This window comes from Vanessa tameamea, chromosome 4 (assembly GCF_037043105.1).
Source record: "Vanessa tameamea isolate UH-Manoa-2023 chromosome 4, ilVanTame1 primary haplotype, whole genome shotgun sequence".
NCBI lineage: Eukaryota > Metazoa > Arthropoda > Insecta > Lepidoptera > Nymphalidae > Vanessa > Vanessa tameamea.
Window position 1 is genome coordinate 7,572,559 of NC_087312.1, and position 27,490 is coordinate 7,600,048.

The following is a 27,490-nucleotide window of genomic DNA, read 5'->3' on the forward strand; positions in this document are numbered from 1 at the left end:
ACGGCTACTCAGGCATTTGTTGTTTGTTTGACAGTAACTGTAAATGAAGCTTTAGAGTATGAATGTTAAATAAAAATAATTTTCTAGTTATATTTCGGGGTAAAATTATATCAACAAAATTAGTTCTGTTGAGGTCTGTCAACATTAAAAGTAAATATGACTGTAAACAGTACTATTGCTCACCAACGCTTAATACTTAGCGGAGACCGGGAAAGGTAAAACGTCACTGTTATGTCTTCAATAACTTTATATTTAATAACATTAACATTTAAAAGACTACAAGTACTAATGAAATATTTATGTGAAAAATTATAATTTTCTTTATATATGCCATAAGTTACTTGACAAACATTATGTAGTATTAAAAGTGTTTCATGTTAATTAGAATATATAGTTATATTGTGTATTATTTTATGTTTGAATACCTACTGTTGAATAATGTACATTTATAGGTTCAAAGAACTACTGAGACGTCGTTTAATTGAATGTGGTTGGAGGGATCAAGTAAGAATGCTGTGCCGAGAAGTAGTTAAAGAAAATGAGGGCAACAATGTCACATTTGATTTGTTACTGACAAGAGTAACTCCTCAAGCTAGAGCTCTCGTCCCAGACTCTGTAAAAAAGGAACTATTGCTAAAACTTAAGACTCACCTTCTAACACAGAAAGATCAATAATATATTATTTTTAAGCTTTATAAATGTATGCCTTGTATTTAATTTTTCATTTAATAAAATAATCACTATAAAAAATATAATAAAATTATAAGTTTACAACCAACAGTATATTTTTATTTTAACCAAAATACATATTGCTTACATACACACAAACAATACTGCCATTATATACTATTAAAGATACAATTGTATCTGACATGTTATGGATTGATTAAGTTGGGATTGTCATGGAAATGGAATAACAAATTTTAATTACTGTACAAGTAGGTAAAAATGGCAATAAATATATTTTAATGTTTATTTATACATGACAACATCATCATTAAATTTAAAAAAAAACAAAACAATTTTACTATGTAAATTGAACATAATGTTAAACTGATGTATCCTTGTGCATTATTTGCAATAATAATGATATATACAGGTTTATATTATACATAGTTATTAAGGAATAGAAAAAGTTATAAAAGATAATAGTTGCTATGATTAGCTACACGAAAAAAAGTCTTGTAACAATCAAAATCAGAACCAACCATTACATAAAAAATATATTTCTATATTCAAGAACAAAACATAAGATATGTTTATATTTTGAGATTATTCCTCTTGTTAGTAAGACAATTCTGGACAAGAAATTACTTATGGTTTCATATAGATTATATCACTATTTTCATGTGTCTTCTGTACTGACTCACTGTGTATATATATATATGACGTAATTATTAACTTCCAATTACAATTGAAATGTTTATTAATAATTTACCTACTATAATTTCACATCAAATACTTTGGGCAATATAAATACCTAATCAATAATCTCTGTGATTTAAAGTTGCATAAATGTTGTGTTGATAGTATTAACACATATTATTTTATGCAGTATTTACTATATGCCATATATAATCAGCTGAACAATTGTCATTAATCTACATGGTAATACGTAAACATAAATGATGTCTACTTTTTAGTATTTATTATAAAAGGTGGGGCATTATGAAAACATATAATTCGAAAGTTTTTGTGCCATAGACACGATAATTTTAGGTCTAATTTCATAGTAAAAAAGGCCTTTCGAGATATAGATACCATTATTCAAAAATACATTTATAAATGAAAATAATATTTTTTGATGAAAATAAACTTATAGGAGGGTCCTGTTATCATTGTGTTTAAGTATTTTTCATCTATGGATATAATTTTATATCATTTGACAACAATTTCCCTTTGGTAAGAACTTCACTAGATAGTAACTATTTATACAAAGATTCAATTAATGTCTTAGATATATGACACTTGTGATATATTTTATTACGAAAAATACTCTCTTGAATAAAATACATTTCATATTTTATACAAGTTTAAAGCATGTAAATATATTGTGATAGTTAATTATTATGCAAACTGTACTGACATTTAACATGTCAGCAACAGAGATCAATGCAGTATTCATAAACAATTTTCATTCTTATAATATATTTTTTATACCTGAATCACAGGACAATAATCACATTAACTAATTCATTCTAATATAAAAGAAAAGATTAATTACCAATCGCAAGTTTATAATAAATAAATGCATTAAATAGTATATAAAAAAATGTATAATGAAATAATGAGCAATCAATTTTCCTAGAATAACATCCTTAAAGCTTTTAGATGCCCGATTTACACTCAATATATATATATTTTATATCCTTATTTAAACTGTATGTACAGGGATATACAAAGGAATGTTTTATGGACTTTTTATACCATTATGGGTATAATATTTGATCACACATATCTTACTCAAATATTAATAACAATATCAGTACTCTCTTATATAATTATGCCTAATAGTTATATTTTACCTTAAATTAAACCATAACATGATTCTACTTATACACCGACTAATTGATTATTAATTTCCACAATACTGCCGATTACCAATGAGCAATTCATATTTAGGAGCTACATGCAATGCATGTTTTGCCACGAATAATTATATAAATATTAATTTAATAAAATATTAAAATTTCTGAAAGATTTTCGAACGAATCGATTTAAGATTGTCATTTTTTAATTAAAATATACAATCAATGTATTACACGTAATTAGCAACGGCTTGCAATTCTTGAGCATATTTATTAAAATTCGTATAATAATCAAAAAATCGTCATCAAGTGCAATAAAAGGTACAAAATGATTGCTAAAAATAAAAAATAAAACATTTACGATTTCATAATTTAAAATCACAAAAGAGGACCAAAAATGTTTGTGTAATAAATAATTATTTTACCAAATAAATTTAAACACAAAACATAGAAATATGAGTAGTGATTTTTTATAAATTTAGATTTTAAATAAATTGAGCAAATTAGTAAATGACTTAATACATATTAATATTATTTAAAAAATATAAAATAAATACAATTAAATACGACAACAAGAAACAATAGTTCATATGAAATGGGTAACATTGCCATTGGATGGTCCTCTGAATGATTTTATTAATAATAAATAAAATAGATAATATTATTTATAAATTTGAACACTCACAATATTCTCAGAGCGAGTTCACCGAGGAATATTATGAAGTGGCAACTAATTATAATTGAAGATTATATTATGTATTTGATTAGAAATACATTCCTATCAAAAAGAGATTCATTAGTAAGACTTAGAAAAGAGTGTTTGACTTATAAGCTTGCATTATCAAGAAAATACAATTAAAATTAGCTTTAATACAATATATCTCTATTTATCTAAATAAAATTCATAGGGACGATTAGCTGCTTAAAACATTTAGAAATAACAAGCCATAACGTAACTATCATTCAACATCACATAATAAAATTTCGAAATGAATAACACAACAGCTTCGGCGACTATTGGCCAATTACAACCCGCGCTCAATTCACGCTAAATTTTGATTCCTTTGGCTCTCTTCGAATCAATATGGCATATTTACAAATACAACTATTTTAAATAGTAGATACCTAAAATGAAGAAAAAGTATACGTTGTAAAATACGCATATTTTTTTAAATTTCATTAATTACCTTTTCTCCTAATAAAAATAAAGGTTTTGTAGCAGATCTTATTGCAATTGTAAACAATCTTTTAACTCAACTATCATTCTTACTTTATAACTAAAATACCAATAACGAAACTTATTTATAATAATAACCTTTAACAAAAACTATTCTTATATATACTCTCAGGACTCGGATAAATTCTATATATTATTGCGTTATATGTTAATATGTGCTAAAAATCCAATAGCTAGTTCGGTCTGGTGGAACTTTATAGATTCAGATCGAGAACTACTTATTTAAACACACACATCACATTCCCTAATTACCTCCACCTATCCACACCGAGACGATTCGAGTGAATAAATAACAATCCCGACTCGAATCTTATCGTCTATCCAGATCTCGATTAGCGAGACTCATATACTATTATATTAGTTACCACCGTGCTACCTACAAAGTAGAATTAGACAAAAACCCTAATGAGAAAATATTCAGAAAAAAATTAGTCGGTCCGGCGAGTAGGTGTTGCGAGTGGTGCGGCGTGCTGGCACCGCGCGGGCTAGGAGAGTGCGCGGCGCGGGCGCGGGCGCATGCGCGGCGGCGGCCCGCGTGACACCAGCACCAGCGCCGACGCCAGCGCCATGCGCACCGGCGCGCGCCCGCCGCCCGGCAGCCTGCCGAGGGAGATCGAACTAATTAGTTGCCCTGAGTCCTCCAGTGTCAGCGATGATTCGAAATATTGTATTTATTATATTTTTATAATAGATCAATATCATTGGATTATTTTTTTATTAGAATAGTTTTTGTCGGCTCTACAAAACACCCTATTCGATGTATTTTTTTTATTTCATAGGTGGCAAACGAGCAGGAGTCTCACCTGATGGAAAGTGACTACCACCGCCCACGGACATCTGCAACACCGGGGGGCTTGCAGTTGCGTTGCCGGCCTTTAAGGAAAGAGTACGCTCTTTTCTTGAAGGTTCCCAAGTCGTTTCGGTTCGGAAAAACCGCCGGCGAATGCTGGTTCCACAGAGTAGTTGTGCGAGTCAGAAAATGACTTAAAAATCGTGCTGTTGTAGATTTTCGGACATCGATGCGGGTGAAACTTAGAATTTTGACGAGATGTCCGAGGGTGAAATTGAGTAGCCGGAATTAATCTAAACATTTCCTCGGAACATTCCCCGTGGAAAATTCGGTAGAAGATGCAGAGTGATCCAACATCTCTACGCAAAGCCAAAGGATCGAGTAGATCAGAAAGGACTTGATCGTCGATAATTCTAGCTGCTCTACGTTAGATACGATCAAATGGAAGGAGCTGGTACTGGGGAGCACCCACACAGAAGTGAGAGCAGTACTCCATGTGCGGCCGAATTTGCGCCTTGTATAGTCTTAGGCGATGGGCCGACGTGAAATACTGTCTTGCCTTGCTGAGCGCACCGAGCTTTTTTGATGCCAATTTGGCTTTGCCTTTAAATTGACCGCGGAACTGAACGAGGCTCGAAATATCAACACCAAGTAGATTCCGATAACCGCCACAGCTATCGGAATGTTCTCAAATCGTGGAGATACGACGAATGGTGGTTTTTGGCGGTGAACGCGCAAACTTGCGTCTTTTTGGGGTTGAAATGGACTTGGTTTAGCCGGCCCCAGTTCGAGACTTTGTTTAACGAAGACTCGATTTCAGACACAAGTTTGTTCCGGTTTTCTTCGACGTTTTCCCGAGAAATATTAGCACGGCCGGTGTATGAGGTGTCTACGGTACTGTCGTCTGCATAGCAGTGACTGTTCCTGATTTGCAACAAGTTATTGATATGCAGAAGAAACAGAGTGGGTAATAGAACGCAGCATTGACGAATTTTAAGTCGGAGCATGCACCGTCGACAACGACCTTGATGCTCCGATCTGCCAAAAAACTGATAATCCAATTGCATAATTTCCCGGGAAGCTCATAGGAAGGAAGCTTCGGAAGAAGCGCTTTGTACCACACGCGAACGAAGGCCTTCGCTATGTCCAGACTGGCTGCTACTGCCTCCCCTTTGCTCTCAACTGCTTCCGCCCATATATGAGTCAGGTAAACTAGAAGATCACCGGCTGAGCGACCCCGACGGAAACCGTACTGGCGGTCACTGATCAGCTGGTACTCATCTAGATACCGCTGGCAGTTTATAATGGACTCCATTACCTTGGAGAACAAGGAGGTGATGACTATATGCCTGTAATTGGACGGATCTGAGCGGTTGCCCTTTTTAGGGATAGGATGCACCAAAGCAGTCTTCCAGGAGTTCAGGACGACGCCTAATGCGTAGGTTTGGCAGAAAAGACGCGTTAAGACCGGTGCCAACTCGGGAGCACATGTCCGTAGCACGATTGGAGTCTTATGAATGTCCAAGGAAAGAAGTGCTTTAGGAACTGCACTTTGCGGGAATTTAACCTCCGACATCGTGGTATCACACCGCGGGATTGTTGGTGGTGACTTTCATCGGTCATCCAGAGTCGAATTCGACGCGAAGAGAGAGCCTAAAAGATCAGCTTTCTCCTTCGCGGTATAGGCCAATGACTCACCGTCCTTGTATAGGAAGGCTGACAGAAATTTTAGAGAATTTGTTCAGCCTTAGCGAGAGACCAGAACGCACGTATTCCTGAAGGGAGGCACACCAGTCTCTCGCCAATTCTGCCAATGTACTCCGTCTTCGCCTTAGCAATCAGGTTTTTGAAGGACCTAGGTGCAGAATTATATTCTTTTCTAAATGCGTTGGTCTTTACATCACGAGACGCCGATGCCTTAGCCCAGTCATGATAACGTTCCCATTTTCGGCGTGCGGCCGTTTTGCAGAAACGACCAAACCAGGGCTGGGATTTGCCACCAATGGGCACCGCAGAATATGGAATGAACAGTTCCATACCCTGAAGTACCACATCGCCAACAACAGTCAGCAACAACGCTCACATCATCCGGCGAGAAACAAACCTGCCCCCATGGGTAGGATGCAAAGAAGGACCGCATCCCATCCCAGTTTGCTGACTTGTAGTGCCACACGCGGCGGCAGCCCACGAAACGAGGTCATGAGTACCAGTAGTCATGAGTAGGCACTGTACTCCGAACGAGACAGTGGTCCGACGAGCCCATAGGGGGATCGAAGATGACTTCGGTTTTACAAGAGGTGGCTCGACAACTGATGCGGGAATAGCACTTCTTAAACATATTTACGACGCTTGGGAAAAATCACAGAATGCTATTGGAGTATTCTGTGATTTGTCTAAAGCATTTGATTGTGTAGAACACGAGACGCTTCTGTATAAGCTCAAATACTACGGTATTAAAGGTAAAGCTCTTGATCTCATTGCTTCATATTTAAGTCAAAGAGTCCAGCAAGTTTTCATTAATGACATAAAGTCAAGATCAAGTAGAAGCGACCATTTATCTCCTCGTGGTGCGCATAGTCAATAAGCCCTGTTTGGAGTGCTTGCCATAGTAAACGACAAATAATACCATACATTTGCCCTTCGATTAGTAGAGTGAACTGTGGGACGTTACCTTAAATAACGTTTTATTATATATTTCTAGTTCAATGATACGTGCGAGTGATGATATCGCTCTTTGCGGCGCCTCACCTGACGAGCAGCGAGGTGACGGCGGCGCGGCCGTCGGCGGTGGGCTCGATGGCGACGGGGCGGAGCTCGGCGCGGCGGCGGCGGCCCCACGCGCCGCCGTTCAGCACCACGCGCACCGCCGCGAAAGGCCGCTTCGCCATGTGCAGCATCTGACGAGCGAGCAACGAAATTAATCAACAATTACTTTACGATGTCTTATTGCTTATGAAGATACAATGTACATTGTTTTTTTTTTTTTTGATAACAGAATTATTAAGTTAATAGATTTCAGAAATCGATCAAAACTAATATATATTTTTCTAACATATTTTTTTAAATATAAACTACAATAACATCACCAGTACTATACTGTTGGGTTATATACCGTTGGGTGAGTTAAATAATCGTTTTAGAAATGCAATTGAACCATTTGAACATCGCCAAGTTTTATTGACATATTATCATGAAAAATGTTACGCTAATAAACTATTGTTTACAAATTACTTACTCTAAAATTTTTGTTTTTTTATTATTATTTTTGTTTTCAATAATTTGTTATGCCTATCCTTTGTTGCTTTTTCAATTATTTGTTTTATTTGTACTATTATCATTCATACACACTGTTGGAATAGTAAACTATTTTTATTTAATTATTATTTTTGCTCATGTTAATCGACAATATTAAATAGAAATGTCAAACGAAAATAAAAATAAAGCAGAATAACGTGCGCTCTGACAGCCCTGAGTTTGAACTTCGACCACGGGCCGAACTTTAAATTTTTATTTTATTTTAATTATTGATAAAGATGTTAAAAAATTAAAAAAATATTGCGTAAAATCATACGCAATTACACACAGTAGGTAAGAACTCACCTCTACGACGTGTCTTCTTCTTGCTCTACGAACATCGGCAGCTTGTTTTGCCTTCCATGCCACGACACACGCCGCCAAGAAAAGGAAAAAGCAGGAGAAAAATACCGAGAAGAAGACAAACAGATCTATATGCAGTTGATCCTGGCGAAAGAAGGTTACACCGAAACTCGCTAAGCCATCTTCGAAGTGTGTCGCTCGAATAATAATGTAAAACTTCGTATGCGTCAAATCGTGGACGTTCTGTGGTAAAGTCAGAACGAGGCGGTTACGTAGATTCTTGACGCGAAGTAACACATTCCTCTTATCTACAGTCACATACGTAGCGAGATCTTTAGCTGTGAAATCGGCAAGAGAATATTCTGTTTTGTCGTAGTACCAAGTAGTTTTTCCAGGTTTTTCCGGTACATGATCGTCGAAAGATGGCATTTTCCGGAACGGTTCGTGTTTGTAATAAGTCGGATCCAGGTCTACCGCATGAGCCCCTGTACTCGAATTTACCGAAACCACGAAGGAACTATCATTAGGGCTCATGTACAAATCCACCGCGCCTTGAGTGACATCAACTATAACACGTATATCGACGTTCATATATCTGGGATTGACAGCTACGAAGACCGTCTGACCCGGATACAGTGGACGAGGTTTGATTTTGCACTCATCTGTAATGGAAATTTTCGATTAAAGTAATATTATTCAAGGTCATGGTAATTCATGCTCACAGGTAACAAATAATATTATAATTTAAACTTTTAAATCTTATTTATAACTTTTATAACTTTTAAATCACTTCTTAAACGCGCAAAGAGTAGATAGCATGGCTCTTGCTTGCGCGCTACATACCAAACATCGCCAGCGACGAAATCCTTTTTCCCTTAAAAAGGCAACCCTGACGTAAAGCAACAAACTAACCGAAACGTTACCAGCTAATTAGCCAGAGTCACCCACCTATAGATTTTCCGTCGAAGCATAGCTTGTTCTCAATATTAATAGTCTTGTAGCACTGGTGTCCGTTGCGCGGGTCTCCCATGTAGAGGTCGCGACATTTGACGCACTGGTAGCGCCAGCACTCTTGCGCAGAGTTTTTACTGGAGCTGGCGGTCTGGCACGTCGCGTCGCTCTCCGTGTTGTTGCCGCAATTGCACTTCTCGCCCGTCACCGGGTCGCACGTGTCCCCGTGGCCGTGACACTCGCATCTGAAATGAATGGTGACAAAAATATTATACTTACACGATAATTTAATTTTTAAAGTTAAATTTTAAGATAAATATGGTATTATATTTACGCTGTAACGAGTTAACCAGATATATAAAATGTATAAATCACAAGCAAAATTTAGATACGCACGGTCGACACGGATCTCGAAAATCTTCTGATCCCCTGAAGTATCCTTCGATACAACGTTCGCAGCGAGGTCCGTCGGTGTTGTTCGCGCAGCGCACGCATCGCGCCTTGGCCGCTCCTTCCCGGTAATACTCTTCCAAATCGGCGCTGTTTATGTCCCGTACAAGCGATACGTCGGCGTCGTTCGTACATACTAAGGTGTGACCGTGACAGAAAACTGAGCACGGGATACACTGACCGTTGTCCGTAGGATCGCCTACGAAATTCGGCTTACATTTTTCACATTGGCTACCCTGTGGCAAAACAATTATACTGTAAAATGTATTATCTGAAGCAAAATTAAAATTTATGTACAAAAAATACGTCTATGCAAAGACCAATAAATACATATTTTACTCAGAAGTATAAAACGTCTTATATATTTGCCTACACAAATAATAAAATTAAACAGAAGTTTGCTAGTATCGTTCCTGTATAAAATGTTTCGAAGTAAATAATAATTATAATACAGTGCCAGCGGTACAGCTAATTTAATTTCCACAAACTTGGATTGAATCTAATATTTAATCGAAATTTTATCAAAGTCCTTAATGTCCCTAATAAATCACTACTCAAAACAAAAATCATACTAACTAACCATAGTATTATTGTGGCACTCCGTACAGACGTCCAGCTTATCAGGACCCTCGCAGTGCGAGTGTCCGTTGCACTGACACTGTATAGTGCAGTTTGCGCCCACGTATCCGAAGTCGCAGCGACAGCGGTCGGGTTGCACACACAGACCGCGCACGCAGCCCTGCGAGCACACGGCTGCGCACACGCCGCCCACACGCTTGTGTCCCGCGCCGCACTGGCACTCGTAGCCCGTCGGCAAGTCGCGGCATACCTGCAAAAGCGACAAGCGATATGTGTTAATTTGATTCCTTTTTGCACGATTTTGAGGCATAAAAACCGAACTTCTGAATAAATCGACTCACCTCGGATTCTGCTTTACATTGATGGTGATTATTTTCACATTCATTTTCAGGTGGACAGCGAGTGTAATGCCAGGAAAACGTATCGTTCGTCTCGTTTGTTTGGTGGACGTTAGAGTATACGGCGGCGCAAGTCGTTCGAGACGAATATTCCAATGGAGATTCGATGGATCCCTCAGTACAGACGCCCTCCCCGTTCGCTCCTTCCAGTGCACACCAGCCACAATGAGAATGATGGAGACATTCGGTACATTGTTCGAAAGTACCACAAGGCGCTGGACATTTATTTTTATCTGCTTTGGTTAAAACTAATCCACATACGCCGCCCGCGCAATACAACGGCTGATACGATGGGGAAATACAAGTGCCGAGATAGCTTGCCCAGTGGCATTCGGAAGAGCCACCTTCCGCTCCTTCTGAATTGAGACAGGACTGACAATCGTCGTACAGGTGACATCGACTAGGACAATCTTCTTTAGTAACTCCAAAATACGAATGTACTAGTTTCGGTGAGAGTGCACGTAAACTCGCGCGTCCTGGTTCTTCTATTATAGCGCAAGTCCAGTTATAAAGCTCTAATGGATCGTTTGTTATTCTTGTTATTTGCGCTAAAACATAAAAATAGAGAACGTAAAACACAATTTTTTCTTTTTTTTAATTCACTAATTTCAATTATACGAAAGAGCACACCCACCTCCTCGATTCGCTAGCCGTGTCCAAGAACATTGATTCGAGACACATTTGTCACAGTCTGGTGCTACACATCTTAGTTCTGGACACTGAGCTGAATCACTGATATATGTGGTTCCAGCATTACATTTTATACTTATACAAGATTCGTCTGTTGGCACGCATTCACCTGAATAATATAATAAAAATTAGTTACTAAATTATATAGATTTCTAGCAAAACTTGTATCAAGAAATAAATTCATACCAATTCCTGCAGCACACGTTTCGCACCACCGACAAGCCGGTTTTTCTTCCGGATACAATGGCCAAGCAGCCAAACAAGACACGCATGAAGTAAAATTTTCACACGGGCGTCTTGCCACTAAATCCGCATCACAAGCTGCGCCCGCGTTAGTGGAAATTCTATCACCACCCTCACATCCCGGTTTATCTACAGAATAGCATTTTTTATAATCTCCCGTGCTACAGAAACTGCAGCCCATGTGACTTCTACACTCAATTTTACTAGCGCTCCATAACGAACATAAATCATCGGGCAGGGTAACACGAGTAACTTGACAGTTGGCACTTCCAGTCCAGCCCCCTACGATATAAATATTCCAATCACTTTCTGACTCCATGTCTATAGCCATAGCATGTGCTATCGTTCGTGGTGGTGGATGATCGAGGACACTTGGACCTGTAAAAATAAATTATGAGTTAAACATAATTTAGTAAAAAAGCAGGTACTTGATTTACATCTTTATAGGAATACAAACCTTTGGAAAGCTTAACCCATTGGTTACAACTGTAAATATAAGCAATCAGTTTATTTGTTCTTTTATCCGGAATCGTTCGTCCACCAAATACGATCATATAATCATTTGTTGTAACAGCTGAATGTAAATACGTTGCTCTTGGTAAGTTGTCGTGGCCGTTTAAACTTGGAAACGTTGGTAATTCACTCCAGTTTTTTGATGGGTAATGGAACGAAAATAGTTTATTTGATATTATAGTTCCATTATACATGTACAGTATTCCTCCGAAAACATATAGACTTTGAGAAGGGGCATGATAAACCGTACTATGGCCAATTAATCCGACTGGTTTGGATCCACCACAACTCAATTTTATCCATTTGTCATTATCCAAATCGAATTCCCACATATCTGTCATAAATCCTTCTTCTAAGGAAAAACCGCCAATCAGGACGAGACTTTCGTAATCCTGATATTTTTGCAGTGTTAATGTATGTCCAGCAAGTGGTGGAGGAGATTCTTCTTTACTTTTGATTTGACTCCATCGACGCTCCTTTAAACTAAACTGCCAAAAATCTCTTAATGTTTTGTTTTGACCACTTTTTTCTTGTAGACTGAGGCCACCAAAAATATAGATATTTTGTTTGGAATGGTAGATTTCAGCTGCGTGGAAGTATCGACCTTCAGGCATTTTTGGATCAGGTGTAGCGTCTACGTTTACTTGCATCCAAGTGTTATTTTTTGTATCATAAAATCTTATATCATTTAAAGGTCCATGCGAAAGCGAGTAGCCTCCAAACATCCATAAACCTCGTCTATCTGCTACTAGACTGTGTCCAAATCTGGGTAGGGTTTTCCTCAAATGATCTAAGCCGTCTGAGAGAAAATCCGAATTGAAAAGTTCCGTGAATACAAGTTGTGATTTATCCAGTTTAAGAGAGCAATCATCGCCCCCATACCCCTCGTTACAAAGACATCGTCCATAGCTAGTGTCACACACTCCACCTTTACTATGTATACTACAGTTGTTACGACATATTTCTACATTGCATTCATATCCACCGAAGCCTTCTCTGCAAATACAATGCCTGTTTTTACATATTCTGGGCCAAGAACAATATCCATCGCAGGCCAAAACATTGTAAACGCCCTCAAATCCTTGCTCAGGTTGGCTCTGTTTATAATGAACCGTTAAATTACCACTTCGAGCTTCTACGACACCTGAAGAGGCCCCATTACAAAAAACACCCAAAAGTTGACTTTGTTGATTGTTACTTAAATCTGGCACACCGCCCAAACCATCATACACGTACACTGCATTTTGGTCGCATGGCACATTGAACGTTGACGAGTTTACTGTAAATTGTATAATGGCATCTTTTACATTTTCAGCTGATATAATCCATAGACATTCCTTGGCGGGTCCTAAACTTTTTATATCTGGATCGATTTTATAGGAACCAATGCCTTCAGTTTGCGAAGCATTTAACATTCCTCTGGGCTCACATTGATAATAGCATCTGCCTCCGTGGCGGGGATCTCCATAAAATTTGGGTTTACAACGTTCACAATTTTGACCCTCGGTGTTATCTTTACAAATACATTCACCTGTAGCCACGTCACAAACACCCCGGGTCTCGTCACCATGATCGTTACAATCACAACGTCGACATCCTTGTCCAGCAGTCGCATTGCCGTGGCTACCGGGCTTACATGATTCACAAAATTCACCTTCGGTCCAGTCTTGACATTCATCACATCGACCTACACCCGTTCTGCATGTCGAGTGATTGTGACATCCACAGTTAATCGAACAATCGGCTCCCGTCCAACCCAAATCACAGTGACATTTGTACTGTGGAGCACCCAGACAATATCCGTGAATACAGTTATTATAACAAGTTCGCATGCAACTTTTTTTCCCATCTCCTATATATCCCTGTTTACATTTGCAAGTATACGACCCGTGCGTGTTGTTACACACGGCATTTTCGTGACAATCGTGTAGTCTCAGCCCACACTCATCCACGTCCGGACACTGTGCGTACGCCCACCCCGCGTCCGTCGAAGTCACATTCAGTAGGGAAGCGCAATCCACGTGCGAACGGGTAAAATCACCCTCCGTACACATACCATTAATCGGATTCTCGTGGGAATGACACCAGCCGCAACCCATACTGCGCAAGCAAGTCGAACAATGCACGTGAGACTGACACGATTTGCACTGACCGGACTTCCTAGTCGCTTCGTCGGCCGGCGTCGAAGCGCGATCGAGCCACTCGCGACACAAGCCGAACTGATACTCGCTCGTGTAGACGCTGAAGCTGAAGCACTGCCGCGTGGCCTCGCACCAGACGCAGCGGCCGCGCTCGTCGAGGCAGTGCTCGCAGTCGAGGCGCATGCGGCAGGGCGCGGGGCACTCCGACGCGTCCACCACGGCGCCGCCGGCGCGCCCGCGCCGTGCGCACCGCGCCTCGTCCGCCCACCACTCGCAGTAGTTCCCCGACACGCAGCGCTCGCAGCTGATGTAGTTGGAGCAGTTGGGGCACGCGGCGGGCAGCAGAGTCAGGTACCTCCATTCGCCGTCGACGGCGCACGTCTGCGTCTCGTCGACGTTTCTTTGCTCGCAGCGATTCGTCAGCTCGCACCACCCGCATGCCGCATCCGAGAGACAGAGCAGGCAATTGTCGTAATTTGAGCACTGACCGTTCGAGTAGGGCTCCAGAAACTCAAATGTGAAAGCCTTGAAATAAAAAGAACAAATTAGTACTGATTTTTTAATCTAAAATATAATGATAGATACTAATCGTACCTTAGCGCTTTCTTGAGATTTATTGTGTTGTAATTCCATTTTGGCGTGATGATGGGACGGATAAAGGCCTGTATGTAGTGAGTCATTGGCGTGCATATCTATTGCGAGACGGCCGGGCTGCAGAGTTGGCCAGTCTATTGGGGAACAAGCGGAAGGTTGAGCTGTCAAATTAGCAACGGATTCCGTGCTCTCTCCGAGGTTGAGTGACAAGTTGGAGTATCCGGCGCACATGTGTAATGTTTCTCCTGTGCCGTTCCAGTACTGTGGTATATGTAGCCAGCCTCGTAGCCTTGCTTCACTAGATCCGATGAATATGTGATTACTGCCCCCTCCTGTACCCCAATCGACAGTCGTCGCATTCACAACAGAAACACCATCCGGATGATTCCAATCCGCAGGCTGCTGATATCTAAGAAATGTAAGGCCTGGTCGTTTATCTAATATTTTGCATTCATCTGGAGTTGTCACTTCTGTACCGGTCGTACCCCACCAGCCTGGATTTTCAGAAGGTGTATCTTCTCCACAGACACCGTAGTTATCTGAAATAAGCAGTCAAATTTAAGATATTTTATCTCAATACATAGTACTAAATATTTAGTGTTTCAATATTTATCGGTGGAAATAATAAAAAGGTTTTCGTGATTTTAAATTGTTTGACTATACATACAATGTGCCTGTGACGGCATTTACTACATCCTATATAATATATAATTATTGAAGTTATTGTTATAAATACTATCGGATCAATAACTTAAGGCCAAAATACTTAAAACCTTGCCTTTCCGAACTATTCATTCATAGGATTATTAACTGCTATGCTAGAACTAATGACATTTAAGCTGTAGGACCATCGACCTTGGTTTTATTTAAGTTCGATTTTTTTTAATATTTCGATTAAATTAAATGTTTCTTGTACTACTTTTTTACACTTTTTGACTATTTTTATTATTTGTTAAAACAAATAAAAATATAGACATATATTCTAATAAGAAATATTATGTTAAATATGCATATCCTATCATATTCACATATATATATTCTAATAACTAAAAATGTTTGGAGCTCGGTCTACGACAGAGAAAGCTCCTCGTAGGTCACAAAAGGAATCCGTTTATGCGTCTATACCGAACGCTACTTGGCAAACTCAGTTCGTGGATATCTTCCTTGACGGAGACCTTAAAATCGAATCTACTGAGGAGAGTAATCGATGTGCTTTTTCCGATGATTCAGTGCCCATTATCGTCGCAAAAATATATATGCCTAAAGGCGTAACGTAACGTCTCACGTTGTAATAGGGATGACAAAACTTCCGAATAACGCGAATCCATATCCACGTTGCTTGTCGCAAACGACTAAATAGCTTAACACGTGAAATACTATAGCCTAACCCTAAACAATCACTGGGATCTCTAAAAGCACTTCAAGCGCCTTGATTTCTGGACCGATAAGTTACAGGTACCATACTCCGAACCGAAGGAAGAGGTTCACCATGGTTATAAAAAGTCACATTTGGTTTGGCATACCTGTGGAAATCAGGGACACCGCTCAGCAATGTCTGGTGGTGTGACCTACATGGCAAAGCGGAGAGGCAGAGGCCAATCCGTAAAGTCGACGAAAACTTGACAACAATTCCACAAAACCATATATATTTCCTGGTGTAATATTATGTTATCGATATAAAAAACTCATAAACTCACCGTCTTTATGGTGACATCGAGCATTTTGAACACACCAACTGCATTGATACAAGCCTAACTTAGTGCTAACGGAAATAAGTGGCGTGCGAGAACTATTTTTTCCTAAGGCGGGACCGTGGATGAGGCACGAATGACAGTCACCAAGAGCTGGACAGATGCCACCGCATCGTATTGATTGTAAATTAGTGGTACAATTCGATCCTATTGTTCTTCCATAGCAAATCTAAAAAATATATAAAATTAGTAAATAAAAATTATACAAAAAAATGCTTTTGTATTTTCTAAAATCATGTCAAGTACTTTGAAAAACATTTATAGACTACTTTATACACTGAAATTGATTTTATATAAATGCCATGTAAGAAATTATTTACATCATCAGCTGAACACCACCCGCACTCGGGATCAGCGAGACATTCGGGCTGCGTACGATGTCTCGGGCACGCAGACTCTGGATCCTTGTCGATAATACCGGCGTGCCAACTTGGCACGACATACGCTAGGAGATCACCTGAAAATATTTATGTATATTATAACGATAAATAAAAACCTTTACCAAAGCTATATTTCCAAGATTATTTATTTTACAAAAACCCTATACATCATCTGAGAACAAAGAACTAATTAACATACAAATTGAATGACTCTTAAATATAAAATATTCTTGCGTAACATTCTATAATTACTTTAAAGGGTGGAACACACCTGCATAATCAAAACAGCGGAAGTGAGCAATACTCGGCATCATCTGTAAAGGTACCGTCACACAGTTGTTAAACTAAAGCTTGTAAAGAGACAGAGTTTTTTGTAGTGGCATCTCACGTCCGCTTTATTTGGTCGCACACATGTGTTCTATCCCTAATTCATAACATTGAGTCAGTCTCATTTTATTAATATTGTAATATTAATAATAACTTTTTATTTTATATGTAATATAAAATTTATCTGTTAGTTTAAGATCAAACATTATTGTTCACTTTAAAAACACCAGTTTATATAAGTATGACGTTCTGTCTTGTCGCTAGTGTGGAATTAGCTTTAAATAGCTAATTTTGAGCCTAATATATAGTAAAGCTAATTTCACACAGTTCACTCTATCTATGATAAATCATACTAATATTGTCTTAGAAATCTTCTAATACTTTTTTTAAATTATTTATACATATGATTTACGCAGGCTGTAACGTGATGTTAAATAATCTTTCTCAAGAATATGACTTTCAAATGTAACTGATAATTCCATAGATTAAATTAAAAAAAAAAACAAACAAACTCTTCAGCTTTATTGTTATACAGTATAGAAATATACTAAGATATTCTGAAATTAATTTATGGTAACTAATCCAATATTTATAGCACAAATCCATACTAATATTAGAAATGCGAAAGTAACTCTGTCTGTCTGGACCGATTTAAATGAAATTTGATACACAAATAGTCTAGAGCCTGAGAAAGGTCATAGGCTATGTTTTAAGGGGTTGAAAAGGGGGTTGAAAGGTTGTCAGTTGTTGAAAGTATTGTCATTTTTAGAACTAGAAGCATAAAACTTATATTTTAGACTGTACACTTATAAACTAACATATCATGACACCCACGAAATTCTACCCCTAAAGGGGTGAAATAGGGTGAACGTTTGTATGGAAGTCCGTAATTTTTTAGGTTAGAAACATGAAACTTTATTTTTGGGATACTGATTAAAAAGGAGTTGATTCGCATTTCAGCGTTTTTGGATATTTTAGGCCTAAGGAGAGAAATTGGGTTGACATTTCGTATATAGGATAGTCTGGAAGTCCGTCATTTTGAACTTAGAAGAATGAAATTTTATTTTTGGGCTACCAATTAAAAATGAGTTGATTCGCATTTAAGCGTTTCTGGATATTCTAACCTAAGGGCTGAAATTCACACCAATGTGGTATACAAAGAGGTAATATTTTAAGTTAATTTGTAAATATATTCATATTCTACGCGGGCAAAGCCGCGGGTAACAGCTACTATACCTATAAGTAAATATAACATTTGTATTTTATAGCGTTAGTTTGTATCTCTCATGTCAATGTTGTTATGTTAATTTTATGTTACGTTTAATGTACCTACATAAATCGTTTAATGAGTTTTAGTTACGTAAAAAAATAAATGTTTATGTGTATTACGATGTCGAAGTTTGCATAGCTAAACGCGCTAATTTCAATGACTGCCTGAATTATCTTTTCAAATATAAATACTTGTTAACTTCCAGGCACGATATATAACATACATATATAATTGTATTTAACTAACATGACTTTGTATTTTTAAATGTTGCGAAAGAGTAACTACTGAGTTTCTTGTCGGTTCATCTCGGTAGAATCTGCCTTCCGAACCGGTGGTAGCTTCACTTAGTATAGTTTGTTAAATGTCGACTCAAAAGTGCTTGTAAAATCCTACTTGAATAATGTATATTTTGATTTTGATTATGATAGGCAGACCGACAAAAGGGTCCTGGTAAAGAGTAACTACCGCCATAGTCATTGGTGCGAGGAGAATATTAACAATCTCTTACATCGTCAACGAACGCGCCAGTTACCTCGGTAATTCAGATGTTATGCTAACGCTACTCTTAGTCACTCGCCCTTCAGACCAAAACGCACCAATACTATGCTATTTATCTGCAGAACATGTAATGATTGGCTGGTAATTATCCAAACGGGGTTATTAGTCGGCCTTTTTTAAAGATAGGAAAAAGAGCAGTAACTAAAAAAGTTTACCAATCTGACGTACGAAACAGGCATTCTTGTATCTTATATATTTATAGCTATATATTACAGTTCTTATGATCGCAATTAATATATATTAAAATAGCCTAATTCAATATATTTCACCAAAAAGTTTTTATAAGGTACCTACCATTCACATTGCCATGATAACCGCCGGCAATTAACAAAGTAGAGGGTGGCTTGAGCGTAGCGGCGTGTGCGAATACTCCTTGCTTTTTAGGATAAAACTTGCGAGTCTTGCCGAGAACGTCCAACGGTATCCAGGAATGACATCCGAGGTGGTAGAGATACATTTGTCCATCGTAGCAGATTTCTTCTCTGTTATGACGGTGAGAGTATCCACCGAACACAATCAAATAGTTCCCTGAAATAAGTCAAATGTTGCCATGTGTGAAATTTTGTTGTATAGTAACCATAGATCTGAGTCAAATACAAATTTAAAATCTAAGAAAGTAATAAATATTTTTTAAATGATTCTAAACCAAATCGAAATATCGTGAATAAACGCCCTCTTGAAACCGGAACACTACAATACTAATTGTCGCTGTTTGGCGGGCTTGCACGAAGCCGGACCACCAACTAAACACATTAACATAAAAATCAAAAAAGTAGCTTCTATATTGCATTCAATTTAAACTTGATAATTGACGATCAAAACTGCTTATATAACCCTCCGTGGATAAAGTTGATTTTTCAATTTAATTACATCCCATAATATTTAGAAGTGATATTTGCCTCCGTTGAACATTAAAGGGTTAAGCATAATATAAAGCGATCGTTTTCTAGGATCGAAAAAGGTAATACTGATATAAATGACTCATCATGACTGTCTCACATAACCAAATTGATACTAGTTTGACCAGATTCCGTCGAGTCACGCACACAAATTGCACTTCGTTAATACTAAATAGGCTTGTTAAATAAAAGCGGTTAGTAATTACCGATGACCGTCGCAGTGTGGAAAGCTCGCTCGCGCGGAACGTAGGTATCGCGCAAATGAGCCCGTGGATAGTGGATTTCGCTCCAATGCTTGTAGTCTAGGTCAAAAGCGAACATTCGATCAGAGAGTTTGGAAAACCTTTAAGGAAAAGAAAAAAACACCTTAGAGTTAATCAATTATTTAATAAAACTAATGACGTCACGCATACGTACCGAGCGACGCTCGCGACTACACCGCCGTACACCAGGATAGAGTTGGAGTGCTGGTGGTAGACCGCGGTGTGAGCGACCACGCGCACGTCCAGCTCCTTACCACCTCGAACTTGAACTTTCTCCCATGTTTCATTACCATTATCACTCAGTTTTATTTTGTAAAGGCTGAAAAATATATATAATTAGATCGTTTTTTTTTTTGTTATAAATACATAATAACCTTTTTTTGTTACAATTTCAATTTACAATAACAATTACAGATTGAATTCTTTGACGTTTTTATGTTGACGGAATTTATTTACAAAGTATTTTCTAGACTGTCCTTGCAAATAAATCTAATTGGTTTGTTTACGATGCACACTAGTCGTCCTAAGCGCTATATGTCGTAACATTTATGACGCAATAGGATTCACAAAATAAAAAAATATACAAAAAAAAAAACTTTATGTAATTCTTTAGGGTTTAATGTATCTTCGAATTTCATCAAAATCGGTTCAGTCATTTTATTACATAACAAAATAGACGGACAGTTGAGAGTAACTTTGTCATTCAAAATTAAATTATAACTTTAATTTTGTATAAAATAAAGACATTCCCAAAATATGTTTAGTTTCATCAAAATAGTTGCCTTATTTATTAAGATTAGTAGTGACGTGCAAATATACACTAACAGCTTTACATAATAGTATTTTAAATAAACTAACCTAGACGAGAATTCGCCGTCAACTGTACTTCCACCGAAAAGATACAATTCATCCTTGACGGCGGTTAAGGTGTGACGCGTCAAGCCGGGCGGGCTGAATGTGGAGTTCGCTGCTCTAAGCGTCCACATATTGGCCACTGCGTCATAATACCACAGCTCCGAAGAGAGACTACCGTCTGATAGCTTCCCACCATACAATATAAAACCATTTTTGCAAGCACATGCAGAGTGCCCGTACCTCGGTTCGGGCTTGGTATAATTAGATTTGATATTCAAACTAAGAAATTCGGGACGATCGGTAAATTGTAAATAGCTTTCAGAGTATGGGGTCGATGTGGGCGTATACATAAGAGGTAATGTGGTTTTGTCATGGTTCGAAAATGAAGTTAATAGCAAATTAAAAAGTGAACTCCGATTTCCAATCTGCCAACTGCCATCGATGTTGCCCTGAAATAACAGTTATATGGGTCACCAATAACCAGCATATTGGTTGTTGCTTTTATATGATACATATGCATGCATAAAAAATATGGTTCGTTATTTGTAGAATCCTTAATTTCGTTTCGTTGAATAGATACTATCCCAAGTCTGGCTAGAAAAGATATTGGTTATTTCTTACACAAAAGTTAACAACCCTGAGTCTGTAAATTTGGCATTGTTACACACCGTGTCTCGGACTCGCGCATGAAAGTTTCGGTATTATCTATAAAAACGGCAAAAAAATCATGTCTGTTGTATGGGAGCCGCACTTAGTATTTGTTGAATAGCGACAATAGAAATAGATCATCTGTAAAAATTTGAAGTGTCTAACTATCAAGGTTCATGAGATACAACCTGGTGACAAGGTGACAGACGGTCAGCGGAGTCTTAGTAATTATACCCTTTCGATAAGGAACCCTAAAAACAAATGAGTAAGACATCTAAAAGTGAATATCTAGCCCTTACAGCTATGTTCATAGATAAAAAAGCTACTCACCTTGGTAAATAAAGTTAATAAGGATTTATCAATTTCTTCATTGGTAGGATAACGTCTTAATACTTTTCCGTTTTCGTCATACCATTGACTAGTAGAAAATCTGTGAACCAAGGATATTTCATGTACAAGGAAGTTTACTATTGTGATAATTGTATTAAAGGCTTTATATACAAAATAAATAATAGTACTGTTGTTGTATTGTGTTATGTTTTTTATTTACATTTTATTTACATTGTATTGTTTTATTTACATAAATGATATGCCTTGTATAGGCATTTAAAATGATTGAAAAACTGATAGTCAACAAAATAGACACAAGTACATCCATTTATACATTATAAAGCAACGAGAGATACATGATTAGATATTTTGTTGATAAAGCTATTCATGTATATACAGGGTTATTGGTAATTCGACGTATTCCCGTTAGGAGCTGATAGGGGTGACTATTTGCGATAATTTTAACCCCCATATTCATGATGCAAAAGTGAACCATTTTTGAGTTATCACGTTTTTTAGATTTTTTCAAAATAAGTCAAAATTGCAACTTCAAAAATTTATTAAAAAAAAGTTTCGATTAAAATCTACTTTTTTCTTCTGATTTATAAAAACGATTAAACACTGGATATTTTTCAATATTTGAACAATAATTATCGGTCCAAATTTAAAAATGCGAGACGGAAAACGATATTATTTCAATATATTTTTTAATTTTTTTCCCTCAAATATGTATAATTATTTTAAAAACATAATCGTTTAATTAGCTTTCCGAAAATGTATAAAAACTAGGAATTTATTTCAAAGCAACCAAAATAAAATGATCAGAAAGGACGCTGGTGGAAATTCGTATTCGAACGTGACCGAATTCATACTAAAGGTCGCACTTTAAAATTCCCACAAAATTGATTTAAAATAATAACCAATCAATATAACTCCAAAAATATAATTTTTGATAATACTTATGCGAAAAATATTAGAATGCATCTTTAAATATAAAAAAAAATCTATATTCAATCCTATGTGTACCGTAATTTTGGCGCACGTTACATGTTTGCATTCTTTTAAAGTAAATTCAACAAAATTATTATTTTAGGATGTCATCTGTCAATTGACTTTGACAACAATTTCTAAGATTATGTTTACGCATAATTTAAAATTACCGCATTAGCGGTAATTTTAATTTATTTGACATTTGAAATTAAACGCAGTTTTTATGCATTATGCATTCCGCACTAATTGAGATTTATTATCTTTATATTATCTTTGAGATGATCTTTGACATTTGTCTAAAGCTTCACTTTCCTTCCGCTTTTTGAGTCAAAATGTGACGCTAATTTATTTTCGAAGTTTTTATAACTTTTATTTTGTTTTAAGTTTTAAACTTTGAGTTCTATTTTGAAGAATTGAAAATAAATCCATGATTGTTAAAATTAATTCCGATATTTGTCGCCTCGTGGTAAGTTTTGAATCTTTCTTCAAAATTTGAATTTATTCTAATTGTACTGTGTCGTAACAACGATTGTGGTTCTCTACAGGGAATTTTTAGAATATTTCCCACGATGCATTTTGTTATTTGTTAAAAATAAATCCCGGTTATTTTTGACCGGGTAAGTTGTTTGGAATATTAAAGTAAAAGATATAGGATTTCGAAATTTGTAATAGATTCTAATCAGAATTATTTCTCCTTTTACAGTTATTTTTCAAAGTTATTTTTCTACGATATTTTTCGTCGCTTATTTTCTTCAATTATTTCATGGATTAATCTCTTCAGTCATTTTCTGGGATGATTATCCTGAATAATTTTCGAGAATAATTTTCTTTGACATTATCTTCGATTAGATAGTTTGAAGATTTAAATAGAAGTTTACTTCTGGGAAACTTATAATTTGAAGTTTACTTGATGAAGATGGATTTTTGGGAACTTTTAAGGAAGTAAAACTTTATCACACTAATTTATGTTACTGGATCTCGGTATGTAATTTTTACATATTTATTTTCGCCGAAACTTAACCTTAACCGCGCGAGATTTAATTAGAAATTTATTTACATTTATAAAAAATTTGGCATTCAAACCTTATTCAAACTTTATTTAAACAATTTTTTTTTTCACTATTTGAATTTACTGTTTAAATTAATTTAAAATTATTTAGACATTTGGTTTAATCCAGTTGATAAACTTGACTTGTATGTAACTTTACTTTAAGTAACTTAGTTGTCAATTTTGAATAATTTTACCTGAAGTTGAATCTTGACATGTAATCAAATATTTTGGTTGAACTTTAAAAAATTTTTTTTATATTTAGTAAATATTTGTTTAAGCTTAATTTAAACGGATGTAAACATCCTGGCGCCCGATTATGTTAACAATTAAATTTAGAATATTATAAAAAAAATACTTCATTTTTTTTTTAATAAAATATTTTTTTAAATCTATTTGTAATATTAAAATATTTTTTCTGACTTGCGGAGCACTTTCTTTTGAGGATTTGTTTAGTTTAAAAAGTTTTCCAACTCAACCGATTTTTTTTTTGCCTCAAAGAATTTTTTTTTTTTTTTTTTATTTAAATTTAATCGTCAATAACCCACCACCCAATTTTAACGTTACATATGTAAATGGTAATAGTGATCGCAAGGTCAAACAATACAAAAAAAACAAGCAACCTCTGTAAATATTATAAAATTTTAGTAAGAACTTACTTGTAAATCTCTAATAAGCTTAAAACTCTATTCAGATCATATCCTCCAAACACATATAGAGAGTCCGTTTGGTTAACATACACAGCAGAGTGGGCCGCTCTCTTTGTCATGCCACTTTCAGTGTGAGATATCCAATGCCAGCTATTACCTTCTTTATCAGCATGTTTCAAGGAACATGATTCACCAGAATATCTGAAATAAATTACCAATTACTAATCCATACATGTATAATTATAGGCTTCACATTGAATATATGTCATAGGACATAAATGTTAACATAGTTTTTCAAATATCCTGTTAAAGAACTAAGGCTTGTTGACCTGTTTTAAATGACGCATGTCCTCAATATAATGAAACATGTAAAACTGTTGTGTTGGATTGGATATTAAACTCGTCATCAAGGATCACATAATTATTCTATCCTAGATAAATCTAATATAATTATAATTTTAATAAACCACTTCTTAAAATCAGTAAAATGGTTACAATTATTGCAATAATATATTTTCTCCTTGGTCTTTATTTAGTCTGCATAATATCTTTATAATGAATTGTTTAGATTAAATTACTAATGAAATATAAAATAATTTTTAATTTAAGACATAGGTTGATTTAATCAAGGTCTTATTATTCGATAATTATGATGTCTTTTTAACCATGACAAGTTTTATAATATAATATGACCTTATCATTAATCATATATTATATTTGACCTTTATAGAAACACAATGAAAACTCACCCTTTTTTACAATGACACCTGTCACCTTTACACTGCCCATTTCCAGAGCATCCACTAGGACAAAGTTCTACACTGCAATCAGGCCCACCCCAGGTACCCACACAAAAGCACTTATTGGACATACACAAGCCTCGCCCAGTACAGTTGTTGGGACAGTTGTGAATAGCATATGTAGCCCTGAATCCATCTAGCACATAGTTTGTATCACTATACAGTAATATTAACATCTACAATCAAAAGACACCTGTTACTTATCCAAAAATAGTGAATGCTATATACTCTGTTATACTAAAACTTACATATCCACTTGAAGCGGTTACATTTTGTGGCTCTGTTTTCCCACTGAAACTTCCTAATAGTGGAGCATCAAACGAATCACCATCATACACAAATACATAGTCATATGAACATTCCGTTCCCATACGAAGGAAGCTTAATGTAATGTACTGACTTTTATTTGCAGCTTTAATAAGCCATTCGCAATGTGAATCCTAAAATAAAATTAAAACGAATATTTAAATTGTTACATTACAATATACCAATATTTATTTTTTAACGTAAACCTACTTGCGTGTAGTTGGAGTTACTGGGGCCATCAGTAATAATTCCGCTTGGTTCTGTGAAAACCCTACGAGATTTGTCGCAAGGTGCTGTAGAGGCAGCGCATAATACAGCTAGGCATGTCCAGCTGAGAACTACTAAACTTGCACTTTTCTTCCGAATACGTGGGTAAAACATGCCTCTTCCAATTTGTCGCAAAACATAAATCGAACATCAGAGCCATATAATCATGAAATTACGACTAATATCACTAAAATGTTAAATAAACAACACTCATTTATATGACACCTACTTCAAGGCTAACTACTATAGGATATGGATATTGCCACTATATCTTGAAAATGTTTTGGCTGATGAAAAAGATATTGCTTTCTAGCTAAAAAAATGTTTACAATTCTAATATTAATGACATTTTAATACTTTCTAACGAGTTTTCCACAAACAAACAATCAAATCCATCACAGCATTTTTGACATTTCAACTCAGATTTATTTATCATAAAGTCTTATCTGTGGTTAAAGACAAATGAACTCCATTAGAGTTCCTAATATCATTTAAAAAGAAAAATTAAAGAACAAATATCTAAAAAAATCAAAATAATATTATTTTTAAATATTTAAATATTGCTTATATTTATTTATTTTTTAAGCTCTTAAAAAAACAATGTATTAACGTGAGTATCGTGTACTGATACTAGATGGCATTGGCTAGTTAAAATAAAATAATTCCGAATACGAACAAAAACAATTTTCAAATTAAATTTTACAGTCAGTAACAATTTGTTTTTTAAGTTCTATTAAATTATTAAAAGAAATTGGAGATATTAAGTATAAACAAAAAAGCTTGTAAGTACATATTCTGATATAAGTAACTTAATCGAAAGTACATTAGAGATTATAGCAAAAAATGGGTGATTTGTATCCATTTTACGAGATTTACAATATCATGATTATATCGAGATTATATCTTTACTTCGAGATACTGTTATTCAATTAGATGCATATTAAGGCAAACAAAAAAATAGACATTAATATAAAAAAGAAAAATTCATATAAGTTTGCATTATAAAGCAATAGCTATTACAAATTCGTATCAGTGTCTATGTCAATGATTATAAGAAATTGTTATGAGATATGCCTACGCCAGATTTGCAAATTAGGATGATTATTAATCATTTTATACTTTTCGCACTTTATTATACATAATTAGCGTTCCAACAACACCAAAAGTTTCTGGTTATATTACACAAATTTATTTAAATTTCTTACGGAAGTAAAAACTTACTATTCTTCTTGCTTACTATGTGACTAGAATTGTATTTCACATAGTTTGTATTTCATATATATTGTTACATAATTATTTGTATGATTTGTGTTGTATTTGTTTGTTTAGATGTACGTATTTTATTAAGTCAAACTTATTTTAGTCGACAATTTTATTTAAATTATCGTCGTACATTTAATATTTTCCGCCTTGCTTATGGTTGGCTGGTAAAGAATT

The 27,490-nt window shown here is 35.9% G+C and overlaps 3 protein-coding genes across 3 annotated transcripts in view; 1 reads left to right on the top strand and 2 right to left on the bottom strand.

The window, feature by feature from the left end:
* On the top strand, positions 1 to 778 carry LOC113394497 (enhancer of yellow 2 transcription factor-like). Its single transcript, XM_026631828.2, has 2 exons — positions 1 to 215; positions 453 to 778. Exons 1-2 carry the CDS (start codon positions 157 to 159, stop codon positions 673 to 675), a joined length of 282 nt encoding a protein of 93 aa, XP_026487613.1. The 5' UTR covers positions 1 to 156; the 3' UTR covers positions 676 to 778.
* Positions 1 to 27,490, bottom strand: part of LOC113394492 (probable RNA methyltransferase CG11342) — a 212,952-nt gene that overhangs the window by 104,037 nt on the left and 81,425 nt on the right. The window lies entirely within an intron of this gene.
* LOC113394478 (multiple epidermal growth factor-like domains protein 8) lies at positions 768 to 26,477 on the bottom strand. The gene is made up of 23 exons (XM_064220695.1): positions 25,997 to 26,477; positions 25,729 to 25,920; positions 25,430 to 25,656; positions 24,690 to 24,881; positions 21,993 to 22,092; positions 21,018 to 21,463; positions 20,314 to 20,478; positions 20,103 to 20,239; positions 19,292 to 19,525; positions 16,783 to 16,919; positions 16,409 to 16,631; positions 14,712 to 15,250; positions 11,921 to 14,642; positions 11,407 to 11,841; positions 11,165 to 11,329; positions 10,474 to 11,078; positions 10,134 to 10,382; positions 9,500 to 9,789; positions 9,101 to 9,348; positions 8,156 to 8,814; positions 7,304 to 7,452; positions 4,258 to 4,365; positions 768 to 4,215 (listed from the first exon to the last, which is right to left on the bottom strand). The coding sequence occupies exons 1-23, from the start codon at positions 26,165 to 26,167 to the stop codon at positions 4,194 to 4,196; spliced, it is 8,415 nt and encodes a 2,804-aa protein (XP_064076765.1). The 5' UTR covers positions 26,168 to 26,477; the 3' UTR covers positions 768 to 4,193.